A 15,697-nucleotide genomic window follows, 5' to 3' on the forward strand; every position below is an offset into this window, starting at 1 on the left:
ATAAATCTAACAATAAGCAGTTCCTGTTGATATGATTTGATATTTTAGCCAATTTGTTATCGACCTGTTCTCAATTGTTTCTGCTACCTTTTCATTGCAAATGTAGAATGAATAGTAGATTTTGTAACCGGTTAAGTGTTTGTTTTAAATGATACTAATTGTAGGAGGAGGGGGAGGTTAATTTCCTACTTGTGGCTCCCTTTTCCTTTCATGGGTTGTATAAATAATTTACAACTGCCAAAAGATCTCTGATTTGAATTGTAGCTTTTATTTTTAATGTATCCTTGCAGTACTGGTACAATTTATATGCTGAATTTCATACTGAGAAAATCCTGACAGATCCATTGGGAAAAAGCTCAATAGAAACTTTAACAATTATACAGTGACATGCATTTATTTTTGAAAATGCAAAATCTCTTAACAGTTGACAATCTGTTGCAATGGATCATGTTAATCCTCCAAAATGCAGATAACTGGTCTATTTTTTTTAATGCTGGAAATGTAGTTTGATTTTTAATCTGATGTAAACATACATTTAAGTGGCTTAAGGATTAAATCACTTTGGCTGCTTATAGCTCAGCTGCTGCACAGGACCTGTGGTTTTAGTGCAAAAATAGAAGTACACGGAGTGTCACTTTGCCTTGTGACTTTGTATTGCTCTAGGTAACAATGACAGATTTGCTGAATGCAAGACAAATTGCCCATCCTCTACTGGAACTATATATTTCTAACTGTATAATGAACTATAATGAAATGTCAGAGTAGGTTTGCTTATATTATATAACTGTTGGCTAGTTTCATATTTGGATGATTCATAATAGCAATTTCACCTTTGAATTAAATTCTCCCAAGATAGTTATAGAATGGCTTCATCTTTTTCAGAACTGTAATCTAGACTTAGTGCAAATTCTAAATATCTTTTAATAAACCTCTAAACTGTACATTAGCAACCACTTTGGAGCTATAATTTTCCAGAGTCTCATTTTGAAATGTACTTTTAATTCCTTGCGCTACTCGAAGTAGAATCAATTTGTTTGCAGCATTGGCTCAAAGCCCACAATTTTAAAAATGCATGCAAGGTACAACACTCTGTACCTGAAAGACATTACTGCATCTTCAATTTTCAAGTTCCCTGTACTTCTTTCTCATGACACCCTGAATGAACTGTACAATTTTACTATGTGATAGGATCGTTCCAATTAAGCACTTCCAAATAAACTGCGCCTATGTTGCTTCCATTTTCCTTTCCAGCTAGTTTTTCTTCACCCCTGTCTGCTCTCCTTCACTCTAGCTAAAGTGGGATGTTGTTTATATGAACATTTTGTGATATACCTGTGTTCTGAGAAATGAATAATTTATTTGTACTATATTAAATATTCAGCATGGAATCTGATATGCAGTATCATTACATACGGAATGATTTTCTTTTCAGAGCATTGCAGGTAATGCATGAAATTCTTTGGGAACATGCATTTGTATTCAAAGTAGCGAGGAATAACCCAACGCATCTGTAAAATTTGTATTCCTGAGGCCTGAGTAATATATATCATGTTCAATTTTTGGAATAATTTTCACATTACTGTGCACGCTCTTGTACCCTGAAGTAGACTTGAACTCAAATGGGGAACCCTGTGATCTTTCAGTGTGTCGAAATCTCCTATTTACTTCTATTCATCCAATGTCCATTGCTACAATGGAGAGACTCCAGCTTTGGGCTTTATAAATTGTGACTTGAAACTGATGTCCACTTGAGTCTTGACTGTGGGACTCCGAAAAGATTTTGCCACTTTTTCCCCCAAAGATTGCTGCCAAGTGCAAGAGGGAAATTCCAACTGTGGGAATTTCCTTCCTGACCCCTAAAGACAATTGAGCACTTTTGAGGAAGCCACAGTGGCTGATACCACTATTTCCCACTTACCTCTAAAACTCAAGCTGGCTTCCACTTGCAGGAACTCACCCAGCCCCCTTTGAAGGTCTTTTAAAAATGCACACTCACTGCATGTACTGGTAGAACTGGTGGATATTAGAGGTTGACTACTCGATGCAAAAAGAAGTACCCACTTTCCTAGAAGGTCTTGAGGCAGATTTCAGAAAGACAAACTTGTGCGCACACATTCTCTTCCTTAGGATGCCCCAAAGCAAATCACAGGCTAAGAATTACTTCTGAAGCTTTGTAGGCAAATGAGGTAGCTAATTTGCACACAAGTTCTCACAACCTGCAGTGAGATGAACAGCCAGGTAATTTGTTTTGGTGATGCTGGTTGAGGGTCAAATGCTGGTCAGGACACTGGGAGAGCTCCCCTCCCCTTCAGTTAGTACCATGGATTCTTGCATTCACCTAAACAGCTTAATGACACCCAGCTGTACCTACCACCACCTCTCTAAATCCCTCCACTGTCTCTGATTCTGTCTCACTGCTTGTCTGACATATAGTACTGGATGAGCAGAAATATCCTCCAACTAAATTTTTGTTTTAGTCGTTCATGGGATGCGGGCATCGCTGGCTAGACCATCATTTAGTGCCCATCCCTATTTGCCCTTGAAACTGAGTGGCTTGCTAGGCCATTTCAGAGGGCATTTTAAGAGTCAACCCCATTGCTGTGGGTCTAGAATCACATGTCGGCCAGACCGGGTAAGGATGGCAAATTTCCTTCCCTAAAGGACTTTAGTGAACCAGATGTGTTTTTACAACAACCGACAATGGTTTCATGGTCACCACTAGACTCAGTTTATTAATTGAATTCAAATTTTACCATCTGCCGTGGTGGGATTTGAACCCATGACCCCAGAGCAGTAGCCTGGCCTCGGTTACTAGTCCAATGACCCAATGACATTACCACTATGCCATTGCCTCCCCACAAGACCAAAGCTATTGTTTTAGGTCCCCACCACAAATTAATTTCCTCGCTGCTCATTTCCATCTGGCAACTGTCTGAGGCTGATCCATCGTTGGTGTTGTATTTGACCTCATGGTGATCTCCTGACGGCCTATCTGCTCCATCACCAAGATCGCCAACTTCCACCTCTGTATCATTACCTGATTTCGGCCATGCCTTAACTCATTTGATGCTGAACCCCCATCCATTCTTTGTGAATCTCCAGTTTCCTATTCTAGTGTTCTCCTGGCTCACCTCCCCAGCTTCCATCCTACATAAGCTTGAGCTCACCCAAAACTCTGCTGCCCATATCCTAACACACACCATGTTATGTTCACCCATCACCCCTTGCTTGCATTGCTACATTGTCTCCAAGTCCTGCAATGCCTCGCTTTAAAAAATTTTCATCCTTGTTTTCAAATCTTTCCATTGCCGCGCCCCTCCCTATATATTAAAAAAAAATTGTTCCAAAGCACTTCACAGCCAATGATGTATTTTTGAAGTATAGTCACTGTTATAATGCAGGAAATATACCCAGTTTGCACACAACAAGCTCCCTCAAACAGCAGTGTGATAATAACCAGATGCGCTGTTGTTGTGTTGTTGATTGAGGGATAAATATTGGGGCCAGGACACTGGAGATAACTTCCCTAGTCTTTGAAAAAGTCCATGAGACTTTTTACTCCCACCAGAGAGGGCAGATGGGGTCTCTGTTTAATGTCTCCTCTGAAAGACTGCACATCCCGACAGTGCAGCACCCCCTCAGTACTGCACTGGAATGTCAGCCTTGATTATTATGCTCCTGTCTTGAAGTGGGACTTGAACCCACAACCTTCTGACTCAGGCAAGCTTGCTCCCAATTGAGTCACAGCTGACACACCACCTATAGCTAACCAAATCAAGCCTAAAACAGAGATCTCTACTTCAATTCTGGCCTCTTGACAATCCCTGCTCAACTGGAGGTAGCTGTGCTTTCAGCTGTTGAGGCCCTAAGCTTTGGAAATTCCCTCACTGAACCTCTCCATGTCTCTACCTCTCTTTCTTCCTCAAAACTTAACTACTCGTCCAAGCTTTTGGTCATCTGTCCCAATAACTCCAGATTTTGTTTAATCTTCCTATGAAGCACCTGTGGATGTTTTACTACCTAAAAGCACTATATAAATGCAGGTGGTTGTTGGTTTAATCTCATGCAAAAATCAGCACTTCTGATAGTGGAGCACATTCTCAGTACTGCACTGAAGAGTTGACAGAGCATATGCTGAAGTTCTAGGGAACATGGAGGATCATTTTCAGTTTGGCTCCTGGAAATATAAAGACATCTTTCAACACTGCCCAACTCACAGGAAATGTGGATAATGTTTGTAAAATTTAAAGACCTTCATTTCATGCTGGTATGTAAAAGCAGGTGATGCATTTTTGTTTGCCTATCCAGCAGTGTGTGCTGTTTCCACTTGAAGGAAATGGGTCAGCTTTTGTGAAGTGTGGCTCTCTTTTAAATTTCCACTACAGAAGACCAAGCTTTTATTGGTTTCTCTGCCATCTTTCTTGCTACTCAAACTCTCTTCTATTTTAGTTTGCAAATTTAGCTGTAGTTCTTAAAATGTCAAGTACCTAAAATGCATTGCTTCTGAAGTTACATTTTCAGATGAATAGTGGAGAGGGGAATTTCAGATTAGCATGTTAAGTGTTTTTTGCTAAAATTCGTAAGTTAATTTCAGGGCCATTGTAATTTACTTTGTTTTCGGCAGGGTTGGGAGGGGTGGGGGAGTTGATCTCAGTCAGAGCAGCAGTAGCGAGTGCTACAATTCTGTGCAGTGACCTGTGCTTAAGAGGTACCGGTTCCTGATTAATATATGGTGCTCTGCTGGGAAGTTTATACTATCAGTGTTGGGTGAGCTTTTGTTTGGCTTGGCAGTGGTAGCCTGTTGACATTTACTATTTAGACTCTTCAGTGAAGGATGACGACTTGGATAATCTGAAGGGCTGCTGAACCCCCTGGAATTATTCCCCAGCAAGCAATTAACATCTTCAGGACAGGAGGGTAGGAAATTTAGGGATGGAGAAACAAAGTGGACCTGTCTTTAAACTGATTATTTTATAATGATGAAAGTCCCTTTCTGAGCAGAGCTATCAATCTTGTACCATTTATGGTTGTTTAGTGATTACAGTTGACTCAGTTACTAATTTGATCTGCCACTTCCATTTGCCAGGACTAGTCATCCATCTCTAGTAGATAACAAGAAGACCAAAAGTGGCCTTGCATTTCCAGTGAATAGGTGTAAATTGCAATGTGAATGAGTACCAGGAGGTAAAATGTTTCTAGTTTACAAATTGGGAAATGGAAAGAGAGCTAGATTTTTCTGTTTTGTAATGCTGTTTTAAGCAGTGAATGCCTAAATTTAAAACTGGTTCCGTATTTCTACTCCAGGAGTTTGCAGCACTTACAAAAGAACTAAACGTATGCAGAGAGCATCTGCTGGAACGAGAAGAAGAAATTTCTGAACTGAAAGCAGAAAGAAATAACACTCGGGTAAGTAAACTATAAGTGCTCAGAATATACCATTGGTTCATTTAATTTGCAATAATTTACAATTGTACTAGAGGCTGCTAATGGAGCTGCTGTTTGTAGGCCCTACTGGCACAGTGGTATTCTATATCACTTCTTTTAAGAGAAGTAATTTTTGTTCTAATTTGCTGTAAGCTGGTGGGTTTCTTATTTTTACATTTCCCAAACTAAAAGTGAAATATTATTTGTTGGATATCATAGCTTCCAGCATTTTAACCCTTCTCTCCACCTAGGAAGCAGTCTTTGATCCTGGTAGCTAAGGTTAAGTGCTGTAAAAGAGTATTTGTGTTTGGACTTGGGGAAACAACAAAATGGTGATTCTGCTTGAGAGGAGGCCAAAGCAGATTCATTCCAAGTTCAAAAATACCTTCATTTATCGAACTGTATGGCCACATCTTTTCAAGGCTCGAACTGCACAATATTTATCGGCTAAAGATTCCCCCAGATATTTTTCTGTTTGTCAACTGATTGAAATACCTGTGCAAGTGTGTCAAATAGAGTAATTAATGAGTAACTGTAGTGCGTTCACAATGTCTTTCTAGCTGTTAATGACCACTGCCTGATGGCCACAGCTTAGTGGCTAAATGTGATTTGTAGGTGATACTGAATGGTACATATCCTAAAAGTTCCAGATTCTATCTTAACTTTGTGCTGAGTGAGCTGATCTGAGTAGATGCTACAGTGGGGACTCTATTCGACTGTCAAGTAGTGGAGCAGAAGAGGTAGTGATCTTCCTGACCCAGTGATCCCTGCTGCAATTCATATGTTGGATTCTCCCCCTGTTTTCCTTCCATCCCACCCTAGTGACTAATATCCATTTGTACAAAGTGTCAGAAAGCTGTTGGCATCTGTTTTCAGAGCTGGGGGAAAAGCTGTCACAAGGGTGTGCTCCTGCTGTTGTTTCAGTTTTTTTTTCTCCTAATTGCTGTTAGTTGAGCCAGTGGTGAAGAGCCCTGTGCATAAGTGCGCAAAATCTGCCATGTGCTGCATTTTCTTTTTAGTTCCTGCTGTGGGGTGGGGGGGCGGGGGGTGGGGGGGGGTGGGGAATCCTGCAAAATTAGATCATTGTGATTAGAACAGTTTTAATAATTTATTGAGACCAATAGATTCTGTGACTTCAGTGTTTCTGCTGCAACACTAATTCCGAAAATGTTTAAATATTTTATCAATCTAATTTTTGTTTGTTTTGTAGCTGCTCTTAGAACACCTTGAATGTCTCGTTTCCAGACATGAACGGTCACTCAGAATGACAGTAGTAAAGAGGCAAGCTCAATCACCAGCGGGTGTATCTAGTGAAGTAGAAGTTCTCAAAGCACTCAAATCATTATTTGAACACCACAAAGCTTTAGATGAAAAGGTATTTGTATTTCTGTATATCACATTGTTCCAAATAAATTTCACCATATGGAGTTTGGTTTTCCTGGTATTTCGTGGAAACATAGAAAATAGGAGCAGGAGTAGGCCATTTGGCCCTTCGAGCCTGCTCCGCCATTCATTATGATCATGACTGATCGTCCAACACAGTAGCCTGTTCCCGCTTTCCCCCCCATACTCTTTGATCCCTTTAGACCCAAGAGCTATATCTAACTCCTTCTTGAAAACATACAATGTTTTGGCCTCAACTGCTTTCTGTGGTAGCGAATTCCACAGGCTCACCACTCTCTGGGTGAAGAAATTTCTCTTCTCAGTCCTGAAAGGTTTACCTTAGACTATGACCCTTGGTTCTGGACACCCCCACCATCGGGAACATCCTTCCTGCATCTACCCTGTCAAGTCCTGTTAGAATTTTATAGGTTTCTATGAGATCCCCCCTCACTCTTCTGAACTCCAGCGAATATAATCCTAACCGACTCAATCTCTCCTCATGCGTCTGTCCCACCACTCCAGGAATCAGTCTGGTAAACCTTTGCTGCATTCCCTCTATAGCAAGAACATCCTTCCTCGGGTAAGGAGACAAAAGCTGCACACAATATTCCAGGTGTGGCCTCACCAAGGCCCTGTATAATTGCAGCAAGACAGTCCTGCTCCTGTACTCGAATCCTCTCACTATGAAGGCCAACATACCATTTGCCTTTTTTACCGCCTGTTGGACCTGCAAGCTTTCTTTCAGTGACACGTGTACGAGAACACCCAGGTCTCGTTGCATATTCCCCTCTCTCCATTTATAGCAGTTCAGATAATCTGCCTTCCTGTTTTTGCTACCAAAGTGGATAACCTCACATTTATCCACATTTTACTGCATCTGCCATGCATTAGCCCACTCACTCAACTTGTCCAAATCACCCCGAAGTGCCTCTGCTGCATCCTCACAACTCACCCTCCCACCCAGTTTTGTGTCATTTGCAAATGTGGAGATACTACATTTAGTTCCCTCATCTAAATCATTAATATATATTGTGAATAGCTGGGGTCCTAGCACCGATCCCTGCAGTACCCCACTAGTCACTGCCTACCATTTGGAAAAAGGCCCATTTATCCCTACTCTTTGTTTTCTGTCCGCCAACCAATTTTCTGTCCATCCCAATACACTAACCCCAATCCCATGCACTTTAATTTTACATGCTAATCTCTTAAGTGGGACTTTGTCGAAAGCCTTCTGAAAGTCCAAATAAACCACATCCACTGGCTCCCCCTCATCAACTCTACTAGTTACATCCTCGAAGAATTCTAGTAGATTTGTCAAGCATGATTTCCCTTTCATAAATCCATGCTGACTCTGTCCGATTCTACCACTGTTCTCTAAGTGCTCTGCTATAAAATCTTTGATAATGGACTGTAGAATTTTCCCCACTACTGACGTCAGGCTGACTGGTCTATAATTCCCTGCTTTCTCTCTACCTCCCTTTTTAAATAGTGGGGTTACATTAGCTATCCTCTGATCTGTAGGAACTGTTCCAGAGTCTATCGAATCTTGGAAGATGACCACCAATGCATCCACCATTTCTGGGGCCACTTCCTTAAGTACTCTAGGATGCATACCATCAGGCTCCGGGGATTTATCAACCTTCAATCCCATCAATTTTCCCAACACTGTTTCTCTACTCATACTGATTTCCTTCAGTTCCTCTCTCACTAAGCCCTGCAATAAGTAAAGATGCTCAGACAGTATCTTATATGTTACAATTGACCTGACAGTGGAAAAGCTTCTATTGGCTTTCAGCCTTCAGTCAAATATTTTGGTGCATGGGCTACTAGTTTTGGGGAGGGTTGAGAGAAGTGGGGAGACAGGTGTAGGGTGTGATTCTACCAATCAGCAATGGTGTGGAGGGAAAAGGAGGGCATCAGAGGCACCCGTGCACCTTTTATCAATTAGCCAAAAACAGGACTCCTGTTCTGTCAGGCGCTGAGGGATGTGAGCGGGTAGGAACTAACAGTGGAGAAAAACTAGATTTTTTTTTTTTCCCGGCCCCCTTTTTACTGTCTGGGAATGTTGAAAGATTTCTCTCATGTTTCAGCCCATCTGCTGCTGCAACCCTCATCCATGCTTTTGTTTACTTCCTGACTCGATTATTCCAGTACATCCCTGACTGACCTCCCATCTTGCACCATTGATGAACTTAAGCTCAGCCAAAATTCTGCTGCCTGTATTCTAACTCACCGCATGTCCTATGCACCCATCACCCCTGACTTGGATTTCCTCCCAGTCCAGCAGAGATTTTTAAAATTCTCATCCTCGTTCTCATCCCTCTGTGGCCTCACCCGTCTATTTATTTCTGTAACTTCCTCCAGCCCTGCAACCCTTCAAGGATTCTATGGTGTTCCAGCGTTGTCCTCTTGTGCATCTCCCATTTCCTTTGCCTGCCTTTGGCAGGCTGGGTCCTAAACTCCTCTGCCTCTTCATCTCTGTCTCCTCCTTTAAGACGCTGCTTAAAATTTACCCCTTTGACCATCTATCCTAACATCCTTTTATGTGGTTTAGTTTCAGTTTTTCTCTGATTGCGCTCCTGTGACGTGCCTTTGGACATTTTACTACTTTAATGGTGCTATATAAATGTAAGCTGCTATTGGATATTAATAACACTGGAGTATCGTATTTTTGCTGTATTGTCATTTACATTTGGTGTAGCAAAGGCATAAAGTTTTCAGAAATCAAAAAAAAAGTGTCAAATCTGTTTTTTCAATCACTCTACTGGCTTTTGTTCATTGCTTTTGCTATTGGCAGCAGAAATTGCAGAACAGGCAGTTTTATACAGGCGGGACTGCATGTGCTTGTGATTTGACTTCTGGTTGTAAATAGCCCTTGAGTTTGATCATCTTGATCTGGGTGCTAATTTGCTTTAGCTTTTTTTAAAGTGACAAATTGAAGATAAGTTTGTCCATTGTTCCTGATTCTCATGTTTTAAATCCTTTCATGGCCCTTGTCCCTCTCCAAGTGTACCTTCCTCCAGTCTGACAAACTGCCTGCACCTCCCACACCCCTCCCCGCCCCCAGACACTTTCACCTAAATTTGGCCTCCGGTGAATGCAGTTTTGGAATTCCTTTTCTAAATCTTTCTATTTCTTCATTTCCCTCTCCTTTAAGCCCCACCCCCTTTAAAGCTCTCCTCTCTGAGGCCAAGCTGTTATCTAATATATCCCCTTCTTTGTCAGCATCTACTTCTACCTGATTATGCCACTGTGAAATGTTTTTATGCTTTTTCTACGAAATATCTCTGCATAAGGGATTAGCCATGTAGAACCGAGATGAAGAGAAACCTCTTCACGCAGCGGGTTGTGAATCTTTGGAATTCCCTACCCCAGGGTGCTGTGGATGCTCAGTGATTGCGTATATTCAAGACTGAGATTGACTGGTAGAATATTGGACACTAAGGAAATCAAAGAATATGGGGATCGGTCAGGAAAGTGTAAATGAGGATGGTCAGCCATGATCTTGTAGGCGGAGCAGGCTCGAGGGGCTGTATGGCCTACTCTTGTTTCTTATATCAGTTCAATCAATAGTTTACATATATAAAACTAATGTTTGGGGAGGGTGAGAGGGAGGAGAGAGAAATTATAAAAGTGAAGTACATGTAACTTCCAATTACCATTTTCTTTCCCCGCCCCCACCCCCCCTCCCCCAAAGACAACATAGAGTCATCGACTCTATGACTCGATGTTGTCTTTTGGGAGGTGGGGGGGGGGGAATAAAATGGTAATTGGAAGTTACATGTACTTCACTTTTATAATTTCTCTCTCCTCCCTCTCATCCTCCCCAAATATTAGTTTTATATATTTGGAGAATATAGTTGTTCTTTTGGGTAGTTTTTTGATGAATTGAGCAAACTGTTTGTACAGTTCTGTTAGAAAATGGCTTCAACCCAAAGGCCTACATACACATTATCTGTCCTTTGTGTCTTCGGTGAGTAATTTATGATACAGAACAAAAATTGTTTCAAAATCAAGACTACTGGTATGTTTTGATTTCATATTTGTATGTGCTTATCAAATTTGAATTGAAAGAATTAAATCCTTTGTGATTGGTAAGTAATTGAAGAAGTTAATGTTGATCACTAAAACTTGCATAGAACTTTCAACAGCAACTTGCATTGTAAAAAGTCTTCAACTTGAATGTCCTTGATTGCTTCTCAGCAAAACAGGTGCTGAGTCAGGAAGGGAGAAGTTAAGGAGTCACTAAAAGCTTAGTCAAAGAGTTGGGTTTTGAACATGATTTTAAAGGAGCGGAAGTACTTGGTGAGGTTATTTTATTCTATTGTGACATTGTAAATTGATGCAACCTTAAACACACAATGCAGCTGTTTGAAGCTTCTGTTGCTACTTGTGAAATCAACAAATGCAGGGCATCCAAAAAAGCCCGGAATTTGAGGAATGGAGTACTCTGTAGGGGAAAAATATATGCAGGGATTTAACAGCAAGGATGCAGATTAAAAATATTTTGCCTGGGGATGGGAAGTTATTGTGTAGCAGTAAGAATCAGGTAATGGGCAAGTGGGACTTAGTATTAGACAGCAGTAGTGCACGAGTTTTTGTCTAGTCTTTTCCTATAACTTAAAGGGTATAAGTCTGCCACCGTTGACTAATTTGAAGAAATAGTTATAGTAGTCTGTCATACAACAATATTTTAATTTCTCTGTGTACCTTAGTAAATGTGCATGTTATACTATAGTGGTTTAATTCCCTCCACCAAAGTTGGGAAACTAACTTGAGTGAGGCATGAGTAATCCATTTAGAGTTGAAAACTATATTGTATTGTGCATATTGAATGCTACCTTGTATGAATTTTTTTTTACTGTTTTTCAGGTACGAGAGCGGTTACGAGTAGCACTAGAAAGAGTTAGTGCATTAGAAGAAGAAATAGTAGTTAGAGAGAAAGAGGTAAGTATTTATGTTAAGTACACCTGGAATAATCTGCTGAACTATGATGGTGCTTAATTCATAATATATTGGCAGCGAGTTCTTTACATTGCAATTACAAATGTAGTAAAGTAAAATGTGCAAACTTGAAGTGTGCAGAAATAATACACTTAATGGGATACAGTGGGAGGGTCGCAGAAGTTGTATTTGAGGTTTAAGCCTCTCTGTGTTGGATGCATTAAATTCTAATCTCAGCACTTGCTGTCCCATGTATTAGGGTGATCACTGCCATTAGCTCATTTCTGTTTTCAAGTTCGGTACTTAGAAATGATACAGGATCCTGAGCTAAGCACTGACTTTGAAAATAAGACCTTGGGTTATATTGCAATCCAAGCAGTATACGCAATTGGCAAGCTTTCCAACCCCTATCTTGCAGCTAATATATTCACAACTGAAAGCTTTATTTTGAAATTGCTGAATTTTAAAAAGATGCTTGTTTTGAATATTGAATTTTACTCTATAATTTGTTTCAGATCTCCCTATTTAAAGAGCAAAATACACCTACTCTGAAGAAAGTAACAACAGATCCATTAGAAGATGGAAATCGTGACTGTGATAATCTACCAAGCACGAATGGCATGGTATGAGTTCCCAAACATAGATTTTTATGCTGCATTTTGTATTTACATCCTATAATTAACTATTTCATGGAGTAATAGATACATGGGAGTGATTTAAAAGTTGTGATTTAATTGGTATGAAGGAATGATCTGTTATACTGCAGGAATGAAGCAGAGTAGTTTCTAACTACGATTGAAAGCCTAAAGTTACTGTACAGGTTTGCCTGGTGGTATGGAATAATGATGAACATGTGGATAATACTTTTGTTGGTAGCGTGCAAAAATATGTTCATTTATTTAACCTCCAGGTGCAAATGAATAAGATGTGAGCAGGTTGGTAGGGAAGGAGAGGAGAGAATTGGCATGAGAATACTTAGCTTAGCTGGTATGCATTCTGTCCTTCAAAGATTTGTAGTTTCAGAGAGCCACTAAATTTGCATCGAGACCAGGTAGCTTGAATAACTCAGACAAAGGGATATATTCAGACTGAGTTTTTCATTTGGATCTTGGAGCTCTTTACAGCAGCCATATTTATGACACCACATGCAAGACATTTTGAGATTGGAACTAGAGGCCTGTTCAGGTTGGGAAAAAAGAACCCGACCCGGCCCAAGTCCCTCCGATTTTGCCCCGAGCCCGACCTGACCATCCATTTACTTACCTTCCTGACACCAAACCTGCAAGAAGCTGCAGCGCATGCGTGATGACGTCACAGTGACGTCACCTGCACACTGCGCAGTCTCAGTTTCGTCCCGGACTCCCAGCTCAGGTAAGTTTTTTAAAAAAAATTTCAATACTTACCAGCAGAGCTCTTACTGTGTGTGTCCAACCCAACCCGACTCGACCTGGACTCGGCCCAACCCGAGCTGAGCCTGAAAGCCGTACCCTGAAGAAGGGCCCGACCCAAACCTGACATAAGTCAGGTTCGGGTCGGGTAACTGGCCTCTAATTGGAACCAAACCATCTCATTCAGTGTTTTTGAGGTGCTCTACCATGACCAAGAAAATGCAAGTTTCACAATCTAGTTTAGCAATTATCTATCATTTGATACTATTTCTATATATATTCTTATAATGTTAACATTATCATAGGTGGGAGGGAATTCTATTGGCTTTGTTCTTTAAAAGGTTGCAATTCTGTACCCTTTTTTTGCAGAGATTTTCCAATTGTTCTATAAACCACGATGAAGATTCAATTAAAGTAATAGAGCTTCAGGAGACGATAGATAAACAAAACAAGGAGCAGGGGCAGTTAAAGGATCGACTGGCTGCTCTCTCTAGTAGGGTGTCAGAGCTTGAAGAGGATCTGGATACAGCCCGCAAAGACTTGATTAAGTCTGAGGAAATGAACACTAAACTTCAGAGGGACTTGCGTGAGGTAAGAATACTAAGGTAAAAATTACTTTAAAAAAAAAACTGAGAATTGCCTAGCTCAAACATGGATTTGTATGGATTTCTAGGAGTATGTTTGCAAACTTTGAATGTAATTCAAGAACAGAATTTCTGCATTTACAAAACCATATATTGTAGCAAGGAACTATTCTAAATACCATTCTTTGTAACTACCTAAAAAACTGGCAACACGACAAGCTCGCTTAACCATTTAATGTTTGTTTTGGCCCCCTGCCACTGAAAGAAGTGTTGGCTGATTTTTTAGTTGGGCTGCTAGATGGGCACCATGTTATAGTGCGTATTAAAGGTGAATACAAGTTAGAAAGCCATGTGATAATCATCCTTTGAATGCTCTATGATTCAGCATCAAGTTATGGTAGTAAGTTTCTGACCATTTTCCAAACTTGACTTGGATGCAGGTGTGGTGCTGGAGGATTGGAGGACTGCTCAGGTTGTAGCTTTGTTTAAAAATGGAGCAAGGGATAGACTGAATAATTACAGGCCAGTCAGTCTAACTTCAGTAGTGGGCAAACTATTGGAATCAGTTCTGAGACGGGGTTTACTGTCAGTTGGAAAGGCACAGCTGTTGATGTGGTCTACATGGATTTTAGCAAGGCTTTCAACAAGGTCCCACGTGGCAGACTGGTTTTAAAAAAATAAAAGCGCTTGGAATCAAGGGAATGCAGCAAGCTGGATACAAAATTGGCTTAGTGACAGGAAACAAAGGGTAATCGTTGACTGGTGTTTTTGGGACTAGAAGGCTGTTTCCAGTGGGGTTCCGCAGGGGTCAGTACTAGGCTCCCTGCTTTTTGTGGCATATATTAATGATTTGGACTTAAATATAGGAGGCATGATCAAGAAGTTTGCTGACAACGCAAACATTGGCCGCGTGGTTGGTGAGGCGGGAAGCTGTAGATTGCCGGAAGATATCGATGGACTGGTCAGGTGGGCAGAAAAGTGACAAATGGAATTCATCCTGGAGAAGTGTGAGGTGATGCATTTGGAGAGGTCAAACAAGTGGAAGGGTACTGAGATGTAGAGGAAGTGAGGGACCTTGGAGTGTATGTCCACAGATCCCTGAAGGTAGCAGGACAGATTGATAGGTGGTTAAGAAGGCACATGGAATACTTTCCATTATTAGCTGAAGCATAGAATAGAAGAGCAGGGAGGTTATGTTGCAGCTATGCAAAATACTAGTTGGGCCACAACTTTAGTACTGCGTGTAGTTCTGGTCGCTCATTACAGAAAGGATGTAATTGCACTAGAGGGTACAGAGGTGATTTATGAGAATGTTGCCAGGACTGGAAAATTGCAACTATGAGGAAAGTTTGGATAGGCTGGGGTTGTTTTCCTTGGAACAGAGGAGGCTGAGGGGAGATTTGATTGAGGTGTACAAAGTTGTGAGGGGCCTGGATAGAGTGGATGGGAAGGATCTACTTCCCTTAACAGAGGGGTCAGTGACTAGGGGGCATAGATTTAAGATGGTAGAAGGATTAGAATGGAGATTAGGAAATACATTTTCACCCAGACTGTGGTAGGGGTCTGGAATTCTCTGCCTGAACGGGTAGTAGAGGCAGAAACCCTCAACTCATTTAAAAGGTGCCTGGATATGCACCTGAAATGCCGTAGCCTCCATGGATACAGACCAAGTTCCTGAAAATGGGATTAGTCTGGGTGGTTCGTTTTAAGTAGGTGCAGACAAGATGGGCAGAGTGGCCTCCTTCTGCGGTGTAAATTTTTCTACATTTTCTAAATACTCAATATCTGAAGAGGAGGAATGTGCAGGGATATGGGGAGAGGCGGGGGAGTGGCAGTATGTGAATTGCTCCTTAAGAGGGCCAGCATGGACACGATGGGTCAAATGGCTTTCTTTTGTGTTGTAACGATTCTCTGATTCTACAGTTTGTGGCCTGTATTTGGCCAGATGGGAGGAAAAATTAGAGGAGAAAGCCC

At 41.1% G+C, this 15,697-nt stretch overlaps 1 protein-coding gene across 7 annotated transcripts in view; it reads left to right on the forward strand.

Annotated features, from left to right (window-relative positions):
• The window catches only part of LOC137377160 (liprin-alpha-1-like), a 160,615-nt gene that overhangs the window by 66,036 nt on the left and 78,882 nt on the right, over positions 1 to 15,697 (forward strand). For all 7 annotated transcript variants that reach the window (XM_068046550.1, XM_068046544.1, XM_068046547.1 and 4 more), the window contains exons 2-6: positions 5,305 to 5,406; positions 6,635 to 6,799; positions 11,680 to 11,754; positions 12,267 to 12,374; positions 13,509 to 13,730. In XM_068046550.1, the coding sequence (XP_067902651.1) occupies positions 5,305 to 5,406; positions 6,635 to 6,799; positions 11,680 to 11,754; positions 12,267 to 12,374; positions 13,509 to 13,730 (672 nt within the window). The remainder of the gene's footprint in view (positions 1 to 5,304; positions 5,407 to 6,634; positions 6,800 to 11,679; positions 11,755 to 12,266; positions 12,375 to 13,508; positions 13,731 to 15,697) is intronic.

This window comes from Heterodontus francisci, chromosome 14, assembly GCF_036365525.1.
Source record: "Heterodontus francisci isolate sHetFra1 chromosome 14, sHetFra1.hap1, whole genome shotgun sequence".
Lineage (NCBI taxonomy): Eukaryota > Metazoa > Chordata > Chondrichthyes > Heterodontiformes > Heterodontidae > Heterodontus > Heterodontus francisci.